The sequence below is a fragment of the Corylus avellana genome, chromosome 5 (genome assembly GCF_965113065.1).
Source record: "Corylus avellana chromosome 5, dhCorAvel1.hap1.2, whole genome shotgun sequence".
Classification (NCBI taxonomy): domain Eukaryota; kingdom Viridiplantae; phylum Streptophyta; class Magnoliopsida; order Fagales; family Betulaceae; genus Corylus; species Corylus avellana.
In genome coordinates this window covers 30,376,809-30,397,602 of record NC_142494.1, presented here as the reverse complement: position 1 = coordinate 30,397,602, position 20,794 = coordinate 30,376,809, and the positions used below count along the sequence as shown (strand labels likewise).

At 36.4% G+C, this 20,794-nt stretch overlaps 2 protein-coding genes and 1 non-coding gene across 3 annotated transcripts; all 3 read right to left on the bottom strand.

The window, feature by feature from the left end:
• Positions 1 to 726: 726 nt before the first annotated feature.
• LOC132182881 (uncharacterized) lies at positions 727 to 3,998 on the bottom strand. The gene is made up of 3 exons (XM_059596246.2): positions 3,509 to 3,998; positions 1,013 to 1,078; positions 727 to 905 (listed from the first exon to the last, which is right to left on the bottom strand). Exon 1 carries the CDS (start codon positions 3,910 to 3,912, stop codon positions 3,523 to 3,525), a length of 390 nt encoding a protein of 129 aa, XP_059452229.2. The 5' UTR covers positions 3,913 to 3,998; the 3' UTR covers positions 727 to 905; positions 1,013 to 1,078; positions 3,509 to 3,522.
• Positions 3,999 to 4,092: 94 nt separating this feature from the next.
• TRNAT-UGU (transfer RNA threonine (anticodon UGU)) lies at positions 4,093 to 4,164 on the bottom strand. The gene has a single exon. It is a non-coding gene; the product is annotated as a tRNA-Thr (tRNA).
• Positions 4,165 to 4,487: 323 nt separating this feature from the next.
• On the bottom strand, positions 4,488 to 8,970 carry LOC132182233 (protein SIEVE ELEMENT OCCLUSION B). Its single transcript, XM_088516875.1, is given in 8 exon segments — positions 4,488 to 4,667; positions 4,669 to 5,160; positions 5,248 to 5,739; positions 5,837 to 6,011; positions 6,073 to 6,147; positions 7,960 to 8,384; positions 8,532 to 8,612; positions 8,746 to 8,970. Coding segments are annotated over 8 exon segments (2,145 nt in total).
• Positions 8,971 to 20,794: the final 11,824 nt, after the last annotated feature.

Below are 20,794 nucleotides of genomic sequence, written 5' to 3'. Positions count from 1 at the left end.
TTTGCACATATGATATTGTCATTTAGTCAAAACTAATCTCGTTGATCTTCTGGCCTACCAATATGCAACAAATCATGATAATAGCCACACCTCAGGGACCCTAATTTCAGGACTGTGCTTGGAATCAATGCCACAAGACAAGCACTAATCTTATGGGTGAAAAATGACTTAATAACAACTAATATAATTGAAGGATGCCTAGGAAGGAAGCCAGTGGCTGAAAAAGGGGATGTCTCATGCCTGTGTTGTCATGGGGTCCATCATATTAATCAAAAGAAAGGAGTGGTGGGTCTCACTCACCTTAACTCTATCTTCTTGTCATCGTGTTTGGATGACGAGACATGTCCCTTGCCTGAAGCAGAACTGTTGAAAATGCCTCCCAGGATTTATGTTACATTTTTTTGGCTGGTTCCTATGATTCTCATCTTACAAAACAAATGACAGAACTTAATCTTACTGCAGGAAAGGAAAACCATTACAAGGTTTTGCTAGCGGATAAAGTTTTCTTTCAAATTAAGTTAAATTTTTTTTTTATAACTCAATCTATTAAACTGAACACGTCAAAAATGCATGTAAGGACCAAGTCAGAAAGAAATTATTCCAACTCAATTTAGAGAAAAAAACATTGTCCTTTACTATTAGTCAGGGATCAGCACCAGATTAACAATTCAGAAACCTGCACCGAGTGGTTTTGTTCCCAAAAACATGTATGATGCAAGTATGCAACATGAGCACTAAGCACATCTAATTTGACTTGGTCAATGACAAGAGGGGTTGTCCGTTCCATCAAGATCGGTGGGTGCCACAACAGTAGAAAACATGAGCGGCCGAGCGCACAAAGACAAACTTTGGATGAGGTTACAAGACACATTTGGATAATTTCAACCACAATTGCCTAACACATCCTGAACAACGTATCTTCCAGTTGTTATGACATGGTGTGAGATTGATTAATATACCAAAAGAAAAGCCAAAAGAAAAAAGAAAAAAAGTTATAATCAGGAAGAATGACCTTAATGTATTGGGGTCATACTTGAAATACTTGCAGAAATGATATACATTGATGTTGATCGAGCATCTATTTATCAGAAGAAAACCATCAAACTCAAGCTCTGCTTGTTATTGGAAAAAGCACGGGTAAAAGAAAATGAAGCAGAGGAAAAAGAAATAACAGGCTGCCACACAAAATGAGAAATGTTTTTTGTTTTTTTGATAAGTCACAAAATGAGAAATGTTTGTAAGCAGCATAGTGGGAATACATTCACTAAGACAGTAAACATGACAAAAAACCTTGAGTGATTAGAAACTCACATCTAGGGCAAAGGTGGCAATGAATGCCGGTAGAGTTTATTGACATAGCTCCCATTTATTATGTGCAAAGAAATTGACATAGCTCCCAGTTATTATATGTGCAAAGAACTACTACAACACCAATCTATTGACAAATGTTTTGCTTAGTACCAAATTAAAAGATCTTCTAGGAAGCGAGACATTTCTAGGCCTTCTGTTACACAACACTCATTTAGTAGCATTCCCCACAAAACCATCTTATAAATTTTGATGCAAATTTTCCATGTATTCATCGATAGACCAGAAGAACTTCTGACTTCGTTTAGGCAAAGTCCTCTCAATCCCTGCCGCCAACCACCAACACCCTTTTCTCGTTGCTGGAATTTCATTTGTGATTCCACAAGATGTCAGTTCTTAATAAATTTACAACTTTATCATTTCCACTCCTAATTTTACCAAAGATGCAATCCATAGATAAGTAGTCTTCTATATCCTAAACCTAGAGCTTGCAAGACACTACCCAAATAACAGAACTATAAACTAGAGTTCGCAAACACCAAAGTACAGTTCTGCGGCTCAATAAATTTCAAAGTTGTGAATAAACTGGCCAATTCCAATCAAAAATGCACAAACAAATATTAATTCATCTACAAAGGGCAGTTTTTCTTAAAGTAACATTGATCTCCAAAAGATTTGAAACCTTCCCTTTCCCCAACGTAACCCACTAATAACCTTAAAACTTGCAGCCATATGTCGACATATTTCCCATATAACTAAGATCTTTTTTTTTTTGGATAAGTAAATTTCCCATATAACTAAGATCTATAGTAATACCTTTATATAATAGACTAAAATCCAAGGATTCCAAATCTAAACTAACATCGCCAACATCCTGCTCAACGACCTGGCTTACTGACATTTCTTAAGTTTATTGTATCACATCCAGTTTGATCCTCTTCCTAACTAGGCATGTATGATAATTCTTCCGAGTAACCCACTTGACAATATGTCATGATTCAACATCTTTGTCCAAGCCTTACTAAATGAAGCAACTATATCCTTTTAAACTGCCAATTGTATTCTTCAAATTGGTAAAATGAAAACAAATCTTACACCTATGCTGCTTTTATGAAGTTGACCACACAGGTCCAAGGTGCTTCCAGAGAGTAGGGAGTGCAGCTGCAGATCTAGAACCCAATTTATTTGCTAAAATCATCATTTTAATAAATTTTCAAGACTACGAACTTATTATTGTTTTAAGCTGATCTTGGATCACAACAAAATGATTTAGGTCATCAACAGACAAATGCATATGCATTATCATTACCTCCACACACGCACACACATATATGTGTATGATATGTTTCCTATACCCTCTTCAAATATACCTTTGAGTTCATAAACTATAAATTTCTCATTTGGAGAATGGAGAGCCCACAATTTCAAAAACTTATATATATAATAAGTACAATTTCAATAACTAATGATGGAAGAGACGCCAAAGAACAAAAAGAAGCAGACATCTTAGAGTCTCATAAAATAATCCATAGTCCACAACAAAAGGCCCAAAAAGAGAAGTGTAACAACTCAAGGAGACAACTTTATCACAGAAAGCAGGGTTTCGAGTAATGCTATAAGCAGGACTAGAGTCCTCTTGAGTACTCACATGTGATGTGACCTTTAAAATCACAAATATTAATAAATCAAAATTCAATAATGATCATATCAAATTCAATAACGATAATATCAAATTCAATGATGCTTTTAAAAGGCACATCACATTTTGGAGGACTCTAGTCCTCATAGCATTACTCCCATAATCAAAGTAGCAAAAGGACCGAAGCTTGCATTAACAGTTCACCATAAGCAAAACATGCTAGAATTGCTACACAACATATGCTACAATCCACACCAAAATACATAGTTTTGCATATACATGCAGACATTCAAGAGCATAAACCCATTACATGCGTCCTATTCCACAACCAAGAAATACACATAAACCAAAGTTATCAGTAAAATGAACTCCAAGAATTCTTCTTATTGCCAAAAGGAAAAGTGACAATACAAAATAACCCCATTTAGGATTTAAACAATCTCTTCCACCATCATTGCCAAAAGAATAATTAAGGTGGGAACTTTTCATTTCAAAACAGCTAACTTTCAAATTAAACAATTACCAAATCTGATACATTCCCAAAACATCATCAACTCTCACCTAAAAAAACCCACCTAAGTCTGCCTCCTGAGACGCTTCCTCAGCTTCTTGTACTTGTGCTTGTTCATCTTTCTCTTCCTCTTCTTCTTCACACTGTCCGCCCACACCGTCCGCCAATCATGCAACGCCGCATCCTCCTCCTCCGACGGGACCGACCCAGTTGAGCAAATCGGGTTCAAGTAAAACCCAAATGGAAAGTTCGGGTAAATCTGTGAGAACTGGGAATGGATCAAGTTCTCCGCTTTTACTGAACCCAGACACGTGCTAGCATTGGTGGGTTCGACGAGATGGGTTTGGTGGAAAACAAGAGGTACTGTTAGATTTGGGGCTTGTGGATTCTGTAGAGCGGCGATGAGTCTCGTGGGTGGCGATTTTCTGAGAAGCCTGCGGAGCGCCGAAGCCATCGAAAGTCGAACCAGTAACCTACGGCGACGACGTTTGTTTTCTGATTAGGGCGAAGGAAGTGTTTGTCAATGGGGATTTGACTATTCTTTTCTCGGTCACTAAAACCCTTAATCAGGTTAAGGGTTACCTTTTACGCAATTCGGAACAAACAAAAAATAAAAATAAGTATTTGACGAAAATGCCCCCATGCAGGATCGAACTACAGACCTTCAGTTTACAAGACTGACGCTCTACCACTGAGCTATAGGGGCCAATGGTGCCAACTCGACTCAACCTTTTTTTATTCATTCATGTACATAGATTGGAAAGGAATAGAAAAGGCCTTTGATCGATGCTGTAAACAGCCTTTAATCATGTGATCATAGCAACATTCATATATATTAGCAAATGCGTTTGATTATCAAGGAGGATTATAATTTGTACACAATGCATGCATTATTTATATAGTATCAAATCACAAACCACGCGTCTCACTCGAATATATATATATAAGATCGGAAAAGAAACAAATTAAATCGTTATTTTGAACCCAGCTAGCAATTTATTTATTTATTTTTTAATGAATAAGAAGCAACTAGCTAGAAGGAAATGCAGGCGGTTGGAGACGTGTTCGAACGTGAACTTTCTCATGGCAGCAGAGGAAAGTGATATACTCCTCCATGTCGTCGTAACACTCAGGGCACGACATGTGCACCGGGACCCTTCCGACAGTGGGCGAGAACTCGAAGCGGCATCAGGGGTATTTCTCACCATATATGACGCAGGTCATGATGGGTCTTGAAAGCCAAATCAAAACCCTGCACAGCCACATTGTCCTTCCACATGTCATACTCCAACAAGGTTGTCAAAACTATGTTCCCATGCCCATTCACCACAATACTAGACCCTTTGCTCAGCACCGCCCATCCTCCCTCTTTGTCGTAGCTTAGCAGCCTCTTGATCCCTTGCATCACAGGGTCCAAGTGGTCGTCAGCCTTGTCTAGTTGAATCTTTGAGAAGAGCATGCTCTCAAGTCGGATCCAAAAGAACCACACCATGGCTGGGTCTTGCCAGCAGAAACTTATCTTCTCCAACGTGATGGTATTTATGATTTGCTTCACTTGCTCCATTTTGCTGCCCTTTCCCACATAGAATATCTCTAAGGGTATGCGTCCCGCCAATGCAACTAAGCGTGCTGAGCTTGTAAATTTCCGAATCCACTCAATGTCGTCCCCTCCATACATGAAAATGTATTTTCCGTCTTTAATCTGTTATAATTACCAAAATCCCAAATGTAAATTACTATTTTAGCATTTGTCTACATTAATTAAGTGCAAGTTTATATATATATATACCCAATTCAGTACTGTGTGGTCAATGGAATCCACCAGCAGCTCAAGCCCCCAAGTCTCTTCACTCCATAGCGCTTCTTCTCTGGAGCTAGTGAAAGGAAAGGCACTGCTTCCCCAAATCCACATCATGTGAATTGCATTGGGGGACACCACCTTTGCTTGAGGGTCCAACACCACAATAATAGGCTTATTCTTGAAGTGCCACTTCTCCTTAATGAACCTAACCACTGCCTTTCCTATCAAGGAAGGAGGGTGCACCGTGTACCATGGCATTGTAGACTGTAAGTTCTCAAATTGTATTTGCATGGAGTCAGTCCATTTGCCTGAACTGTCCACAATCGGTATCCAGACAAGCTCATACTGACTCTCTAGCCTCGTAAGGTGGAGCCTGGACTCGTTATAAATGTGTTCCAGAATTGAAAGCTCATCTTGGGAGATATTCAGGCCTGAAATGAGCAATAACACGTTCTTCCTCCTTAGAACGTCTATGTTAACCTGGTTTTTCCAAACAATTAATTATAGAAAATCAGAAACTTGTATATGTTCAAGCAACAATAATGATAGTGATGATCAAATGTTCAGAAAAGCCAACCCTTCTCTTGGTGGAACCATCAACAAGCGGCTGCACATCATCCTTAAGGCAAATCAGGGCCTTGAGAACCTTCATATTGTCAAGGTGAACCATCTCGAAGAGTTTCGCAAGCATGTCAAAATATTCATCCTCCAGCTTCTCATCTGCTCAAAAGGCATATGTTCAATTAATGTTTCTTAATTATGCGGTTACTGTTATGGCATTGCATGGTTTGTAACATATGGAATAAAAATCACTTACTTATGTTTTTGAGCTTGTGAGCCAGGGTGGATAACTGATCCCATTGTGCTTCTGTGGCGGATATCCCAAACCTGCAGTAACCACCAATGGTAAAAGCTGTTAAAATTACCAGTTATATATGCAATATATAAAATATTTATTTTAGAGATAAATGTAAAATTAGTCAAGAAATTGGTCATCAAGGTAAGCCAAAATAACAGTTTACTCACTGAAATAAATTTTCGTTAAGTAACTTAACAGAATTCGCAATTGTATCAAACACATGTTATTATTAATTTATGACTTTAAGAAATGATAGTTAAGAATTTTCACATCATTTTAGGACACCAACTAAGATTACACATCCGCCCTCACTCTAAGTCATATTGCTACAGTAAATTAACCTAATCTCTTCTATTCCCAAAATTTTACTCTATGCGTAACCCTATCTCATTTTCATATTTCTCGTTATGATTTGGGAGCATTTTGCGAGAATTTGACAGACGCATCTTCTAACCATTGAAAAATAAATAAAAATAACATTCAAGTTAATAAATTGTGACAAATTTTTCATTTAAATTAAGTAAGAGAAAATTGGGTTACTCCTTTTATTAAACTAACATTTGTCTTTAGAGCATGTAAATTAATTTCAGGGAGTAAAGTGTTATTTTGGCCTACCCTAAGGACATATAAATTATTTTTATACCACAGTGAGTGATTTGTGATTTAAGCCAACTATATGGACCTATAAATTATTTTTTATATCTAAGGAAGTGGTTTGTAATTTAAGCCTACCACAACAACTAATTTTGTATTTGTCCCTTTAATTTAAATGAGAATTAATAGGATCCGGCTTCTACCACATAGAAGCGGTAGTTCCAAAAATGCACCGTTTGGATTAAAACGGCGCAGTTTTGGAAAGTGAACAAATATGATTTTTTTAAAAAAATAATAAAAAACTATTTAGAAATTAAAAAATATAGAAAAAAACAATTTAAAAACTTAAAAAAGCTAAAATAAAAAATAAAAGGCCAAGGGGTGGTTGGAACCACCTCCCATGGCCAGTATGGGGGCGGCTAAACCGCCCTCAGCAGGCCAAAAAAAAAAAATAGGGTTTGGTTTTTCAGGGTGGCCAAACCACCCCCAAGGGCCATGGGGCCGGATGGTTTCCACCACCCTCTTCGGCTTGTATGAGGTGGCTGAACCACCCCCAAAATGGTTTTTGGGAGTGGCCAAAACCACTCCCATAGGCCTTGGGGGTGACCGTTTGGCTTGAGGGTGGTTTCGACCATCTTATACGGCCGATCTCGGCCACCTCATGGCCCTTAGGGGTGGTCCGGCCACCCCCAAAAACCAAACCCTATATATATATATATATATATATATATATTTTTTTTTTTTTTTTCTTTTGGCCTTTTGGGGGTGACCGGTCCACCCCCATAACGGCCATGGGAGGTGACTCCAGCCACCCCATTTTGGCCCCCCTTTTTTTTAAAAAAAAAAAAAAAAAATTAATTGTTTTAATATATATAGTTTTTTTTTTTGTTTTTTTAATTTCTAAGTAGTTTTTTTTAAAAAAAAATAAATAAATAAAGTCCTACTTTTTCGCTTCACAAAACTGCATGGATTATCCAAACGGTGCAGTTTTGAACTACAGCTTCTATGTGGTAGTTTCCACTACTGCATAGAAGCCGGATCCGGAATTAATAAACTGTCTCAAGACTTTTAATACCATATTAAATGATTGCTTATGCCACAAGCTTAAACCGATAAAGAATTATTTAATTAATATTCTACCAATCTCCTCTAAGTGTGGTGTGGGCTTATATTTTTTCTAAGTGAGATCACCGATACGTAAAATATTTAATTCGAGATGGCGTATTGGGATAGAGGGAAAAACTTACTCGTAACCTTTGCTAGTGATGCTAGTAATAAGAGTTGCGCAGGCCACAATGCTCCTGATTGTCCAATAGGCAGCTGTTGGAAAATGGGCTATGCAAGTGGATAGTGCAGGATACTCAGGTGTGATATACATGGATGGTAGTTCTTTAATCGTAACAGCACAGTGGGTCACTTCCAATATCGTTTTGATTAGATCATTAAGTGCATCGAAGCGGGGTTTCAATGCGCTTGCGTGATCACTTAGGCCAATTGGTTGATTTGTTGAGTTAATGATCTGGACAAGGAGCCAGAATTCTCCATAGCGCAAAGCAAAAGCAGCTACGACCAGCAACATCTTAGTATCCCAACCATAATTTGATAGCTGGTGAAATATTGAAAGCGTCGACGTTTCGTGTGCATCCTTGTCGCTCAAAGCCTTGTATGATATCTGCAATTCAATTCATACATTAATTATTTGAAAGCGTACGTTAATGCATGTTAATTAAAACACATTGAGATTTGATATCGCTAATTATATATATATATATATATATATGAAAATGTCATAATCATCTATCGTTTGCTATATATAAACCTCGCTGGAAATTCGATCAATTGTAAGTGACGACAGGGCATGAAGAAAGGCATCTAGGAATAGGCTTTCTTGGGTACTACCCTGCAGTAAAACAAGAGCAGTAATATTAATTAGAAAATTAGAAAACAACGAGCTAGGACGAGGAATTGAGGATCGATACAAAGTAAGTTAGTTTTATATCTACATGATTGATGATTTCATTTGTTAATTATACCGTTGTAATGATCAGGGCATCTGGATTCAGAGTGGCACGATTAAGAATGTCCTCAACATAATAGAGAAGGGGTCCGCTATCAATTACTCGGCCATCTGGAGAATGGGTGGCCTGAATTTGCTTCACCAAAACATTCTCGTCATTGGACAATGTTACCATGCTGTCCATGCCGGGTTGCTGCAAAGGACCCACGTTGCTGCTCCCCCCACCTTGCTTTCTTTCCATGTCGTTCAAGACAAAGCAAATGAAGGTTAATTACGAACTCAACTCAAGGTTTAATTTAGGGTAGAGGAGGAGAAGATGTATGTATATATATAACCAATATCAGAAAGAGCCCGGCCAGCTTCCAGCATCGCACTTAATTCCTTGCTTCCAATGCAGTTCAAACCATTGGACATTAAGTGGAAGCCTGGCTTTGGAGGTCCCATGTCTCACGCGCGACAAATAGGTACGTAAAATGTGATTTATATAGCTTGAGTAAAATAATTGTAGGATAAAAATGTGATTTATAGTATTGTTCTTTGAACAAATAGGTAAAATGATTTCAATTTTGTCTCTATCATTCACTTCTCATTTTAATTAAATATTATATCTGTTAAGTCTCACTTATTAAGAGAGAGTTTGAACCCAATGTGTAGGGGAGTGTTTTTAGAAACTTATAATATTAATTAAATCATGATTATATATATATATATATAGTGGTAATTAAATTACCAAGAGAAGGTTTAAATTCATGATTTTATTCTGATACCATATTAATTCATTAATTACCGTTTCTTATTGTTTAAACTTTTGAAATAAGTGATGTTTTAACAAATATCATATAAAGAATATATATATATATATATAGGGGCAAATTATGAGAGAATGTTTAAACTCATGACTCTATTATGATACCATATTAATTCATTAATTATCTTACAAACTTAATTAACCCGATAAAAAAAATTAAATTTAACCATTTAATTAATATTTTAACAAATAATACTCCAAGTTTAGTTTAATGTGTGTACGGATATATATGGCAAAAGTTTCTCTTTTTTTTTTTTTTTTTTCTAACTCGTAAACAATTGAATTCGAAAATTAATGACGAATAAACTTGCTTTGGCTAATGGAAACCTATTTATTTTCTTTAGGGATTAATGTTTTTATCAAAGGAAACGAATATATAGGTACGTACGTATGATGATGGTTCGCTTCCTTACTTGATTCCTATTTTTGCTTGTAATCCTAGTTGAGAATTTTTGTCTCTAGCTAATTAGACAAAACTTGAAAAAATAGAAAAAGCTAGAAGGATATATTCAATTCCTTGCTTCTGTCTAGTGTGCAGTGCCAGCAAGGGTTGAGAAGGGTCAAACGATCCTTCCTCGATCAACTCCAAAATTTGTAGGAGGATAAATCTGTGTTTACCGAATCAACCAATGGGTGGTTCTGTTGATTATTTTGGGCCAATTTAGCTTCTGTTAGTGCTTTATTTGTCTTCACTCGTCATCTTAGGATGCTTATAGGTTTAAAAGGCTTATTGCGTATGCTAAATGCAATCGTACATCTCACGAAAGCATGATTCGTTCTATTGCGAGTGGTAATTTTATTATTAATATTTTTACACACAAAATGACCACATCAATGCCCAAGAGGACTAGAGGGTCGTATTACATCTGAGATGAGTGCTACTCGGACAAAGTTTTTCTCCAAACTGGATTGGAGGAATTTCCTTCAACTTAATCTATAAAAGTAACATGTGTCTCTTAAACATATGAGATGCACATGTTTTTTTAATAGTAGGGACAAAGTTAGAATAAATTTAATTAAAAACTCATATGCATCTCACATGTTATTAAAAAAATGGACACATATCACTTTTATAGATTAGGTTGAAGGAAATTCCTCAAACCCAATTTGGAGGAAAACTTTGTCCATGCTACTCTATTGCAAGAATTCACTATTGAAGAGGTTAATGTGGGGCTTAACCAAATGTCTCCACTCAAAGCATCAGGGCCGGATGGTTTCTCAGTGAGCTTCTTCCAAAAGCATTGGGCTACCATGGGTCCAGAGGTTAGTAGGCTTGTGATTGATTTGCTCAATTCTGGTTATTTGACTAATGATATTTGCTGGATCGAACCTTTGATCATCTCATCTAAAAACCAACTGGTGTTAATTGAGAGAAGCCAAATCCTTTTATGGCACTCGAAATTGCATCCCTCAAGGCATGTTCTAAGAGTTGTCCAAGTGAGCAAAGTAGTGGCATTATTGAACCTCAACAATCCCTCCCTCAACATGATGCTTCCTCAACTCGAACCTATAACCTTACCTCTGATACAATTTGTTTGATCAATTGAGTTTCCAGCCATATGGCCTCAAGCAAGCCCCATAGGCTTTTGACCATCTCATCTAAAAATCAATTGGTGTCTAGTAAAGAAAGCCAAATCTTTTGATGGTATTCAAAATCGCACCCCGCAATGCATGTTCTAAGAGTCGTCCAAGTGAACAAAACAATGGCATTATTGAACCTCAACAATATATATATATATATATATATATATATATATATATATATATATATATATATATTTGACATGTCCACACAAGAGGGGGAGTGAGATTCGAACTAATGATATCCGCTTCATTAGGCATGGTCTCAGCTGATTGAGTTACCTCTTAGGGACAATCTCAACAATATTAATTCAACCTACAAGGTTCTTATTTCGAAGATTAAAAATGCATCTTGTGTGATTGACTTCCGATCTATTAGCCTATGCAACATGCTGTACAAAATCTTGTCAAAGGTTCTAGCGAATAGGCTAAGGGTAGTTCTGCCTTGCATCATCTCCAAGAATCAAAGCGCTTTTATCCCGAGTAGATTGATAACAGATAACATCTTGGCAGCATATGAGACGCTACACACTGTGCATTTGAGGATGTGGGGAAAATATGAATATATGAGCATTAAGCTTGACATGAGTAAGGCCTACGATAGGGTGGAATAGAGTTTTTTGGAGGCTGTGATGAGAAGGTTTGGTTTTGACAATAGATGGATCAAGCTAATTATGATATGTGTATGTACGGCCAATTATGCAGTTTTAGTGAATGGCATTCCAATGGGAAAAATTATTTCAACTAAAAGTATTCGCCAAGGTGATCCCATCTCCCCCTGCCTTTTTCTCATATGTGTGGAGGCCCTTAGTTCTATGTTGGTTAGGGCGAAGAGTAGAGCTATCCTTACAGGTGTCCCCACATCAAAGAGATGCCCTCGCATTAACCATCTTTTTTCGGCAGATGATCATAGGCAAGCCCACAACATTGGATTAAGATGACTCGGCCGATACAGACCTATGAGAAAGCTTCGGGCCAACGGTTGAACAAAGTAGCTCATAGCCTCATACGTTGGCTAAAATGGCAACCAAAACTTTCATAGATAGGACATGGGTGGGTGATACCCCCAATTGTATTTGTGATATTATTTTGAGGGAGCAACATACTCTCTCTTTTTTATTGATATAATGAAATTTCGACAAGTTATATATATATATATATATATATATATATTTAAAAAAAAAAAAAAAAAAAAAAAAAAAAAAGTGGGTGACGGGGGGGTGGGGATGGGGCAAAAAATGCCCCATTCAAGATGTAATTTCTTCACATTTACATAGATTTATTGACCAAAGAAATCATACTATCTGCTGTGTCTGACCCTTGGTGTAATTCTCCCAACCTGTTAGAGCTAGTTTCGTGAACTAATTAATTATCCTTGTCCTCAAGAGGTAACTCAATCGGCTGGGATCACGCATAATAAAGCGAAGGTCACTAGTTTGAATCCCCGTCCCCCCTCTTGTGAGGACATGTCAAAAAAAAAATAAAAAAATAAAAAAAATTATCCTTATAGGCGAAAAGGAATTACAAGCTCAGATCGAGCACATGATAATAATGACAAACTAACAATTCTGATTAAAAAAAACGTAATTAAGTTTGACATAAATAAAATTTTAGGTCTAAATTAAAACATTATCATAATAACGCCATAACATTCTTCATTGTGCCCTAAGGCACTTATTTCAAAACCATAAAGAAACATAAATCAATAACTCAACACCGCTCCCAAACTCGTGCACCCCGGCCGCCTAATCCAGTCGCTCTGAAATCTGAGAGGGGAAAACAAAAGTGAGAGATAACTCAGAAATTAAGCAATACACCCAACCGTTTTAAAATGATTGAGTTAAAAAAAAAAAAAAAAAAAAAAAAAAAAAAAAAAAATTATAATTGAAAATATAAGTTCGGAAAAAAGAAGTTTCATAAAGTAATTTTCCTCCTTTAAGACTTGAAATCAATTTAATATTTCTAAACTCATAAAATTTCTCTTCTCACTTGTTACAATATGGTCTCACATACAAGTACGCCCCATATGCATGGGGTTGTGCATAATCCTAAAGGACTAGTGCCACCTGTGGTTGCAGGTGTGCCATTCATTCTAGGTCATTTGATTAACTCTAAGTGCACTCATCGTGGCAAACTGTGGTGATGGACCACCCTCTATATATGTGGTTGCACTCCATCCTATATCGTGCTATATATATATATGTCTTATCTCTTAGGTGTACATCTTAAAACTGTCCTACCTTAGCATATGCTCCTTCCTTTCTTTTTCTTTTGCTTGAACTTTCATTCATCTTGTCATAATATAACATGGTTAAAGTGGTTTTTTTTTCTTATGTAGGGCACAATTAATTTGGAATCACTTATAAAGCTTAGTTTCGAGTAATAAATAAGAAATGTGAGATTTAGCACCTATGAGTATCTCTTCTATAAACTACCCACTAGTCTATATGTTCAGGGCCCTGTCATTGGTGCTAACAGTACTACCACATGACGCATTACTAAGTGAGTTTGATACCATTTGTAATGGCCCAAGAAAAAATGCTAGCTACATCTGCGTTATCATTCGAAAAAGACTAATCAATTTGAAATTTTCTTAGATCACTTATAAAGCTTAGTTTCACCTAGTAAATAAGCAATATGCATGGTACTTAGTACCCATAAGTATCTTTCTATAAACCACCAACTCTATGTGAAATTGGGATATTCTCCAATTCATTTAAATTGAAGAATATGCATTTAGTTATATTTGAAGGGTATTTTTGTCCCCTAAAATGTGAAAAGACAAAAATACCTATCAAATATAACTAATTGGATACTATCCAGTTCAAATGAACTGGAGATGATCATCTTCCCTCTATGTGAGCAACTATTTTTTTCAAAATGGGATCAGAATGTTACAAACTTTTTTCAGTGATTACACACTCAAATTCCCATACATAAACGAGGCAAACAAATAAGTAGCTAGGAAAGAAAGGAATGTATATATATACACATTGGGTGCTGGTTGATAGATGTACGTTTGAATCTTCACGCGTACATTAATTTATGGGAGTCCACCCGCTCTCCAGTCTCCATGGCTTTAGTGACCATCCCTCTCTCAAGCATTTCTCAATAAAAGTGGATTTTGTAGATTGTGCAGATATTATGCATTTGTGTTTCACTTTGAGTGCCTCAATATCTTTAGAAAGCTTGGAAATATCTCTATTAATTTGCTTAAGAGCATTGTCTACTTGATCGCTAACATAAAGGCCGAAGTGAGCACATGAGACCCTCTTGAAATGATCAACGGCAAATTGAATTCTAAACCCTGCTCTTTGCAAGGTTTTCAAAATTGCCCACCAGTTGAGAAGCAAATCATGGGTGATCTCCACAACCTTGATGTTTTTCATGTTGTATATGTACTCACATAACATGTGAAAGAGAAACCCCTTTACCCTTGGACTTAACAAGGACTTGTCGCTAATATCCCCGTGTTTAGAAAGCAAATGCTTGAGGATAGAGGCTAACTTCTGAGTAGCTGTGTAACCGCTAACTTTAATAGCCTCTTCTTCTTTATAAGGACCCAACTTAGAGGAAAACCGTTCAATCAAATCCAGAAAACTGCCCTGATGAATTTGATCTATAGGAATCTCTCTGTCACGATCATCAAGAAACTGGATAAATTGTTTGTACGCCTTGTCAGAAAATAGTACAACTTCATCAGGGTCACAAGATAATATCTCTTTAGCAGTATCTCTTTCCCTTTCTATAGCCTCTAAAACAGTACCCAACTCATTTTTCTCATCTTCACTCAAAGATTTTAAAATTCCATACAAATTCAAATCAAGTTCGAGTTGCTCTTCTTTCACTTGCACCATCTGTTTCGCTGCCTCTAATTTGGTAACCATCCGAACAAGCTGTCCATTAGGATTTCTCAACTCTACATCTCCATACTCTCCCTGTAGGGACAATATTACCTAGAAACCAACCAAAGATTAATGAGTCAAGAGTACTGCGAGCCAATTGTATAATTTTCGTGAGTGACTCGAAAGTCATGGTATAAATTATTGAACAAACCCAGATCGATGTACTTTAATGGCACTAACATGTATTTATTCAAAATAAAATTGTTATTCATATAAATGAACGTCCATACAAATCTTTTTTTTTTTTTTTTAAAAAAAAAAAGACCAATTAATTCATTAGACCATAAGAATGACTACTTTGGTTTACCCAATGTTTTTCAACAAATAGTACGATGCTTTACAGGAAATAAATGAATGAACCTTCATTCAAGAAGCCATATATATATAATCTAGTTGAAAATTAGTAGTTTCTGGAGTTCTACCTTGATGGAACATGCACGCGATAATATTTTGTAAAGATTACTAATTTCCACCACCTAGCTAGACACACAATTTCTTATGTTGAAGTACATAGATATATGCATGGTTATATGCAACTTTTCCCAAAGATGAGCGCTACACACGACAACAAGCGCGCGTTTGTTTATTCAAAGCTAGCTAGCTGCATGTGGATTGAATCAAAAATTAAGGTTAGTTACAATATTAAGTTGTTTCGACATGACATTCAGTATTATTATTATTTCCTTGTTTATTTGTCTTAGTCAAAAAGAGTAAAGCAATATGAAATAAGGATGCATGGATGATTGAAATTCTGAAATAAATTAAAAGGTGTTAGTAGCAAGCTACGTTATATATCTTTAAAATACAAGAATATTAATCTACATATCGATGGATGATCAGCTAATAATTACCTCAGAGATGACGCATTTAACTTCAGCAGCGAACTTACATTCGGCGCACTGATAAATGGGTAATAGCGGGTCTCTTTCTTCCTCACATGCATCACAATAGAATTCATCGTCTGCCTCGTTTTCAAATTTAGCAAGAGAATGTTGCGTCAGCATAAGGTGATCTACGTGGCATTTGTGTTTAATGGTACACGGTAATGGACCACACATAAGATGGAGATTGAAATCACAATTAAGATGGAGACAAGTGAAGGCATGTGAATCGCGGGTGGTGGACTTGCAAGCGCTGCAATTGAATACTTGAGCATCTATAATCTGCTTGACGCGTAGAAGGTGATTGCGACCCCCGTATTGTATAGAAGCCCTTATCTCACTGCATCCAACGTGCAACCGGAAATTGCATTTTTCACTCTGACAAATGTAGACGTCAATGTTGGAATGTTTGCGACAGACATTGCATATGATCCCAGGAAGAGGAGCTGTCCAGTCTATCTGTTGGAGATCAGGGTGGAACTGCTGAAGCAGAGTGAGAGGGTGGTAGGGATGAAAGGGATGGCAGATCTGTTTCGGCAACTCTTTACATGTTGTGCAAATGTAAACCTTGTTGCGGCAGGAAGGATGGAAACATGTATAGGTAGGACTATTATTTGTAAATCATTTCCTACATGCATAGCAACTGGACTCACCAACGATAACATCCTTGATCTGTGACAATGAATGTCTGTGGAGGAAATGCTGAATCTCTTCTTCTGTAGATGATTTGTCGGTGGTAGTGGCCAACAAAGTACAATCAAGATGCATCTCAAAACCGCACCGAACACAGCCATAGTAAAAGGTTCTCGGTTGCAAGGGTTGGTAACAAGCTCTGCAAATACAACGATAATATTTATCTGGGTTATAAGTGTACAAGGAGAGAGGGCATGTATGATAGATGTACTGTTTGATCTCTTGCGGAAACCCTGGGTTATTACACCATGGATGCAGAAAAAAGTTGCATGGGAAGCAAGCGTAGGTTGGTGCCGAGCAGTATTTTCCACAAAAGTGGCAGAGAATGCAATCTTTAGGCACGTTAATGAAGCGCATCAATGGATGCTGGTGGGTACAAACCGTGAGAAGTTGCTCGTCCTTGCTTATAAAAGTGCATTCAAGATGAATGTTGAAGCCGCACTCGTGGCAGCGGAAGACAAACCCCTCGCGTCGCTGTTGCTTTGAATCACAAACATAACATCCAAAGTCGTGGTTTGGCTCTAGGGTTAGAGGGTGTTGGTGAAGGAATTGCATCCGGTAGGTTTGCAGTTGCCCCACCGGTTGGTTTGCACGTTTTTCGTAAGTTGTGATCGACATTTTTCTCGATATTCTATTGTAGGCTGAAAAAGATGAGCATTATATATATATAAGTTAGACGTTATAACTATATATAATATACATATTAAAAAGATCAAAGAAAGAAGAAAGATAAGTACTTGTGTCGAGAACTTACGTACCCACTTATATATCCACCATACCACCAATGGGTTTATAACAACATGCAGCAAATCTGCATCGAGAAAAGGGAATTGATAACCCTAGGGAGAGGAAATCAACAACTCTGACGAATATATAAACTGCGAGTCAGGGAGAGAGAGAACGAGAGAGCAATTGATCATTATGGTCTCAACTGGGAGTTGATCAAGTCTTATAAATACCATGAGAAACGCTATTTTGCATTTCTTCAACATTTCTTCCCAAATAGTCGAGTACCTAACGTGTCATGCTCCATCCACCAGATGAAGTTTCAGGGTGGAATATTGTTGGGAGAATATTAGTTAGTGCCTTCAAATTCAAGTCCTAGCTAGCAAAGCAATAATATATAGCACGGAAGGTATCAGATTTCCATAATTGAAGCTCCTTAATTCCCTCCTTTAATTAATAAAAGCCTTCAATTTCAAGTCCTAGCTACCCATAGCAAGGTATCAGATTTTGTAAGTCTCTTCTTCTTTTCTTTTCTTTTCTTTTTTTTGAACAATTGCAAGTCGATCTCTTCTTTCGAAGGCAATACTAATACGGAAGGTATTAGAAACCCTTTCGTATTAGTATATATCAAATTTTAATTGGTAAATGCAACCAAAAGTAATTCTTGTTTTTCATATTCATTTTTTTATTTTTCATTTTTATTTGTATTTTGAAAACAATTAGGAGAAACTTCACTTTAGACCCCTGAACTACCGCGCCTTTTGAGAAGACTCACAAATTTCAAAAACTCTCAATTTAACCTCATAAACTTTCAATTTCATTCAATTGACCCTCCTCCTTCGTATTCAGCCGTTAATCCCTAACAGAAATTACTAAAAAGATCAAATTACCCTTCAATTTTCATTAAAAAAAAAATGGGTCCAAGGTAACCCTAACGTGGGTCACCTTGTGACTCGTGGGTTAGGCCGTGACCCACGTTGGGTCAAGTCAGACCCACACCGTGACTTGCGTTGAGTCTCGGCCAGAGACCAGCCTGATGACCCAGCGTGGGTCAAATTTTTAATTTTAAATTTTTAATTTGAAATTAAGTGTAAATTTGAAATTTTATAATAATAATAATAATAATAATAAATAAATAAGGGATATAACTTTTAAACTTTAAAATCCGATGGAGAGGTCAATTGAATCAAATTGAAAGTTTAAGGGGTTAAATTTAGAGTTTTTGAAATTTGGGGAGTCTTCTTAAAATGCGCGGTAGTTCAAGGGTCTAAAGTAAATTTTCTCCAAACAATTAATAATTAAAAAAAAAAAAAAAAAAATGTCCCCACAGTTATAAAAGCGTACACTCCGTTTCTCGGTATTTGGTGTGTTTTTCGAACGTATGATTGGCAATAATATAAAGTGTTGCTTTAGTGTTGTAGAAGAGAAGAGAGAGAGAAAATAAATTTCAAGTCCTAGCTACGTACCCAAAGCAAGGTATCAGATCGATTCCGTATACGGAAGCTACTATTAGAAACCCTTTCGTATTAGTGTATTAGTATCAAATATTTAATTCAAGATGGCGTATTGGGACAGAGGGAAAAACTTACTTGTAACCCGTGCTAGCAGTGAAGCTAGTAATTTGAGTTGTACGTGCAGGCCACGATGCTTCTTATTGTCAAATAAGCAGCTGTTGTAATATGGGCTATGGCAGTGGATAGTGCAGGAAACTCAGGTGTGATAACAGCACAGTGGGTCACTTCCAATATCGTTTTGATTAGATCGATCATTAAGTGCATCGAAGCAGGGTTTCAATGCGCTTGCATATATATATATGCTCACTTAGGCCAGGCACATGCGGCATTGGTTTGGCAATTAGTTGATTTGTTAAGTAAATCTTAACTCCCAAATGTTGGTCATCTGGGAGTTGATCAAGTCTTATAAATACCCTGAGAAATGCAATTTTGCATTTCTTCCCGAATAATACTGGACTACTTAACGTGTGATGCTCATGATCAATCCACCCAATGAAATTTCAGGGTGGATATATTGTTGGGAGAATATTAGTTAATACCTTCAAATTCAAGTCCTAGCAAAGCAATAATATATAGCACGCGTACGGAAGGTATCATATTTCCATAATTAAAGCTCCTTCTCTCCTTTAATAAAAGCTTTCAATTTCAAGTCCTAGCTACCCAAAGCAAGGTATCAGATTTCCTATACGGAAGGTACTATTAGAAACCCTTAATTTTTAATTTTTTAATTTTTAATTTGAAATTAAGAGTAAATTTAAAATTTTATAAAAAAAAAAATTCAAGGGTATAAGGTCATTTTATCACTTTTAACCTTTAAAATCTGACGGAGTGGGTCAATTGAATCAAATTGAAAGTTCAGAGGGTTAAATTGAGAGTTTTTTAAATTTGAGAGGTTTTCTCAAAACGTACAGTAGTTCAAAGGTTTAAAGTAAATTTTTTCCAAACAATTAATAATTTCCTTTTTTTTTAAAAAAAAAAGGTTCCTACAATTATAAAAGCGTACACTTGATTTTTCAGTGTTTGGTGTGTTTGTCAAACACATGATTGACAATAAGATAAAGTTTTGCTTTACCGTCGTAGAAGAGAAGAGAGAGAGATAGACAAAATAAATTTTCATTAACTCTAGCATCTATTTTGTGTAATAGCTGGCACATTGTGAATGTTAGATGTAATGCATGGTTAGGATTTAATAATAAGATAATCTCAAATTTAGAAGAAATTTGAGGGGATTCAAATATTTCCCATGGAGCAATATTCAGCCTCAGCAAAGGATCGAGCTGCCGCTTCTTAGAGTACTTCTAAGAAATGAGAGAATCTCCAATAAAAACACAAAAAACTAGTAGTGTATCCGCACATCATGCCCATTCACTATCACAAAATGCTTTGAGCTAAAAATCAGAAATAGGAGGATAAAAAAGTCATTGACAAGGAGCAGATTTGAGGTCATGAAGAACCTGATAGGTTGCGCGAAGGTGTGCCTAGTGAAATTGATCCATATATTGGCTTAGAATATGAATGGAAAGCAATATCAAGAGTCAAGACGCGTAATAGTGAAGTAAATTAAATGTCCAATGAGCCTTCAACCTATTTTAACAAACAAAAATCCAAAATTAATCAAACCGGCGACTTGCTATTTGCTAAGAACATTTGTAGAGAGCTTTTGCCTTGATCGGTACCAATAGCTATCGAAAGGTGTTCATGCTGTAACATTCAAAGTATACAACCTTTTATATAATCATAATATATATCTTCATATATATATATATATATATATATATATAGTAAAATGCCTTTGATATAATCATCATCAATACGTACAATATTACTTTTATTTATAACGTCGACATTGAATGGCAAACATTAGCAGCCAGGAAGTGGCTGCTAATTAATCAGATCACATCTCTCACTCGAATCTCGTTACATAAAAAAAAAAAGAAGAAAAAGAAAAATACACACA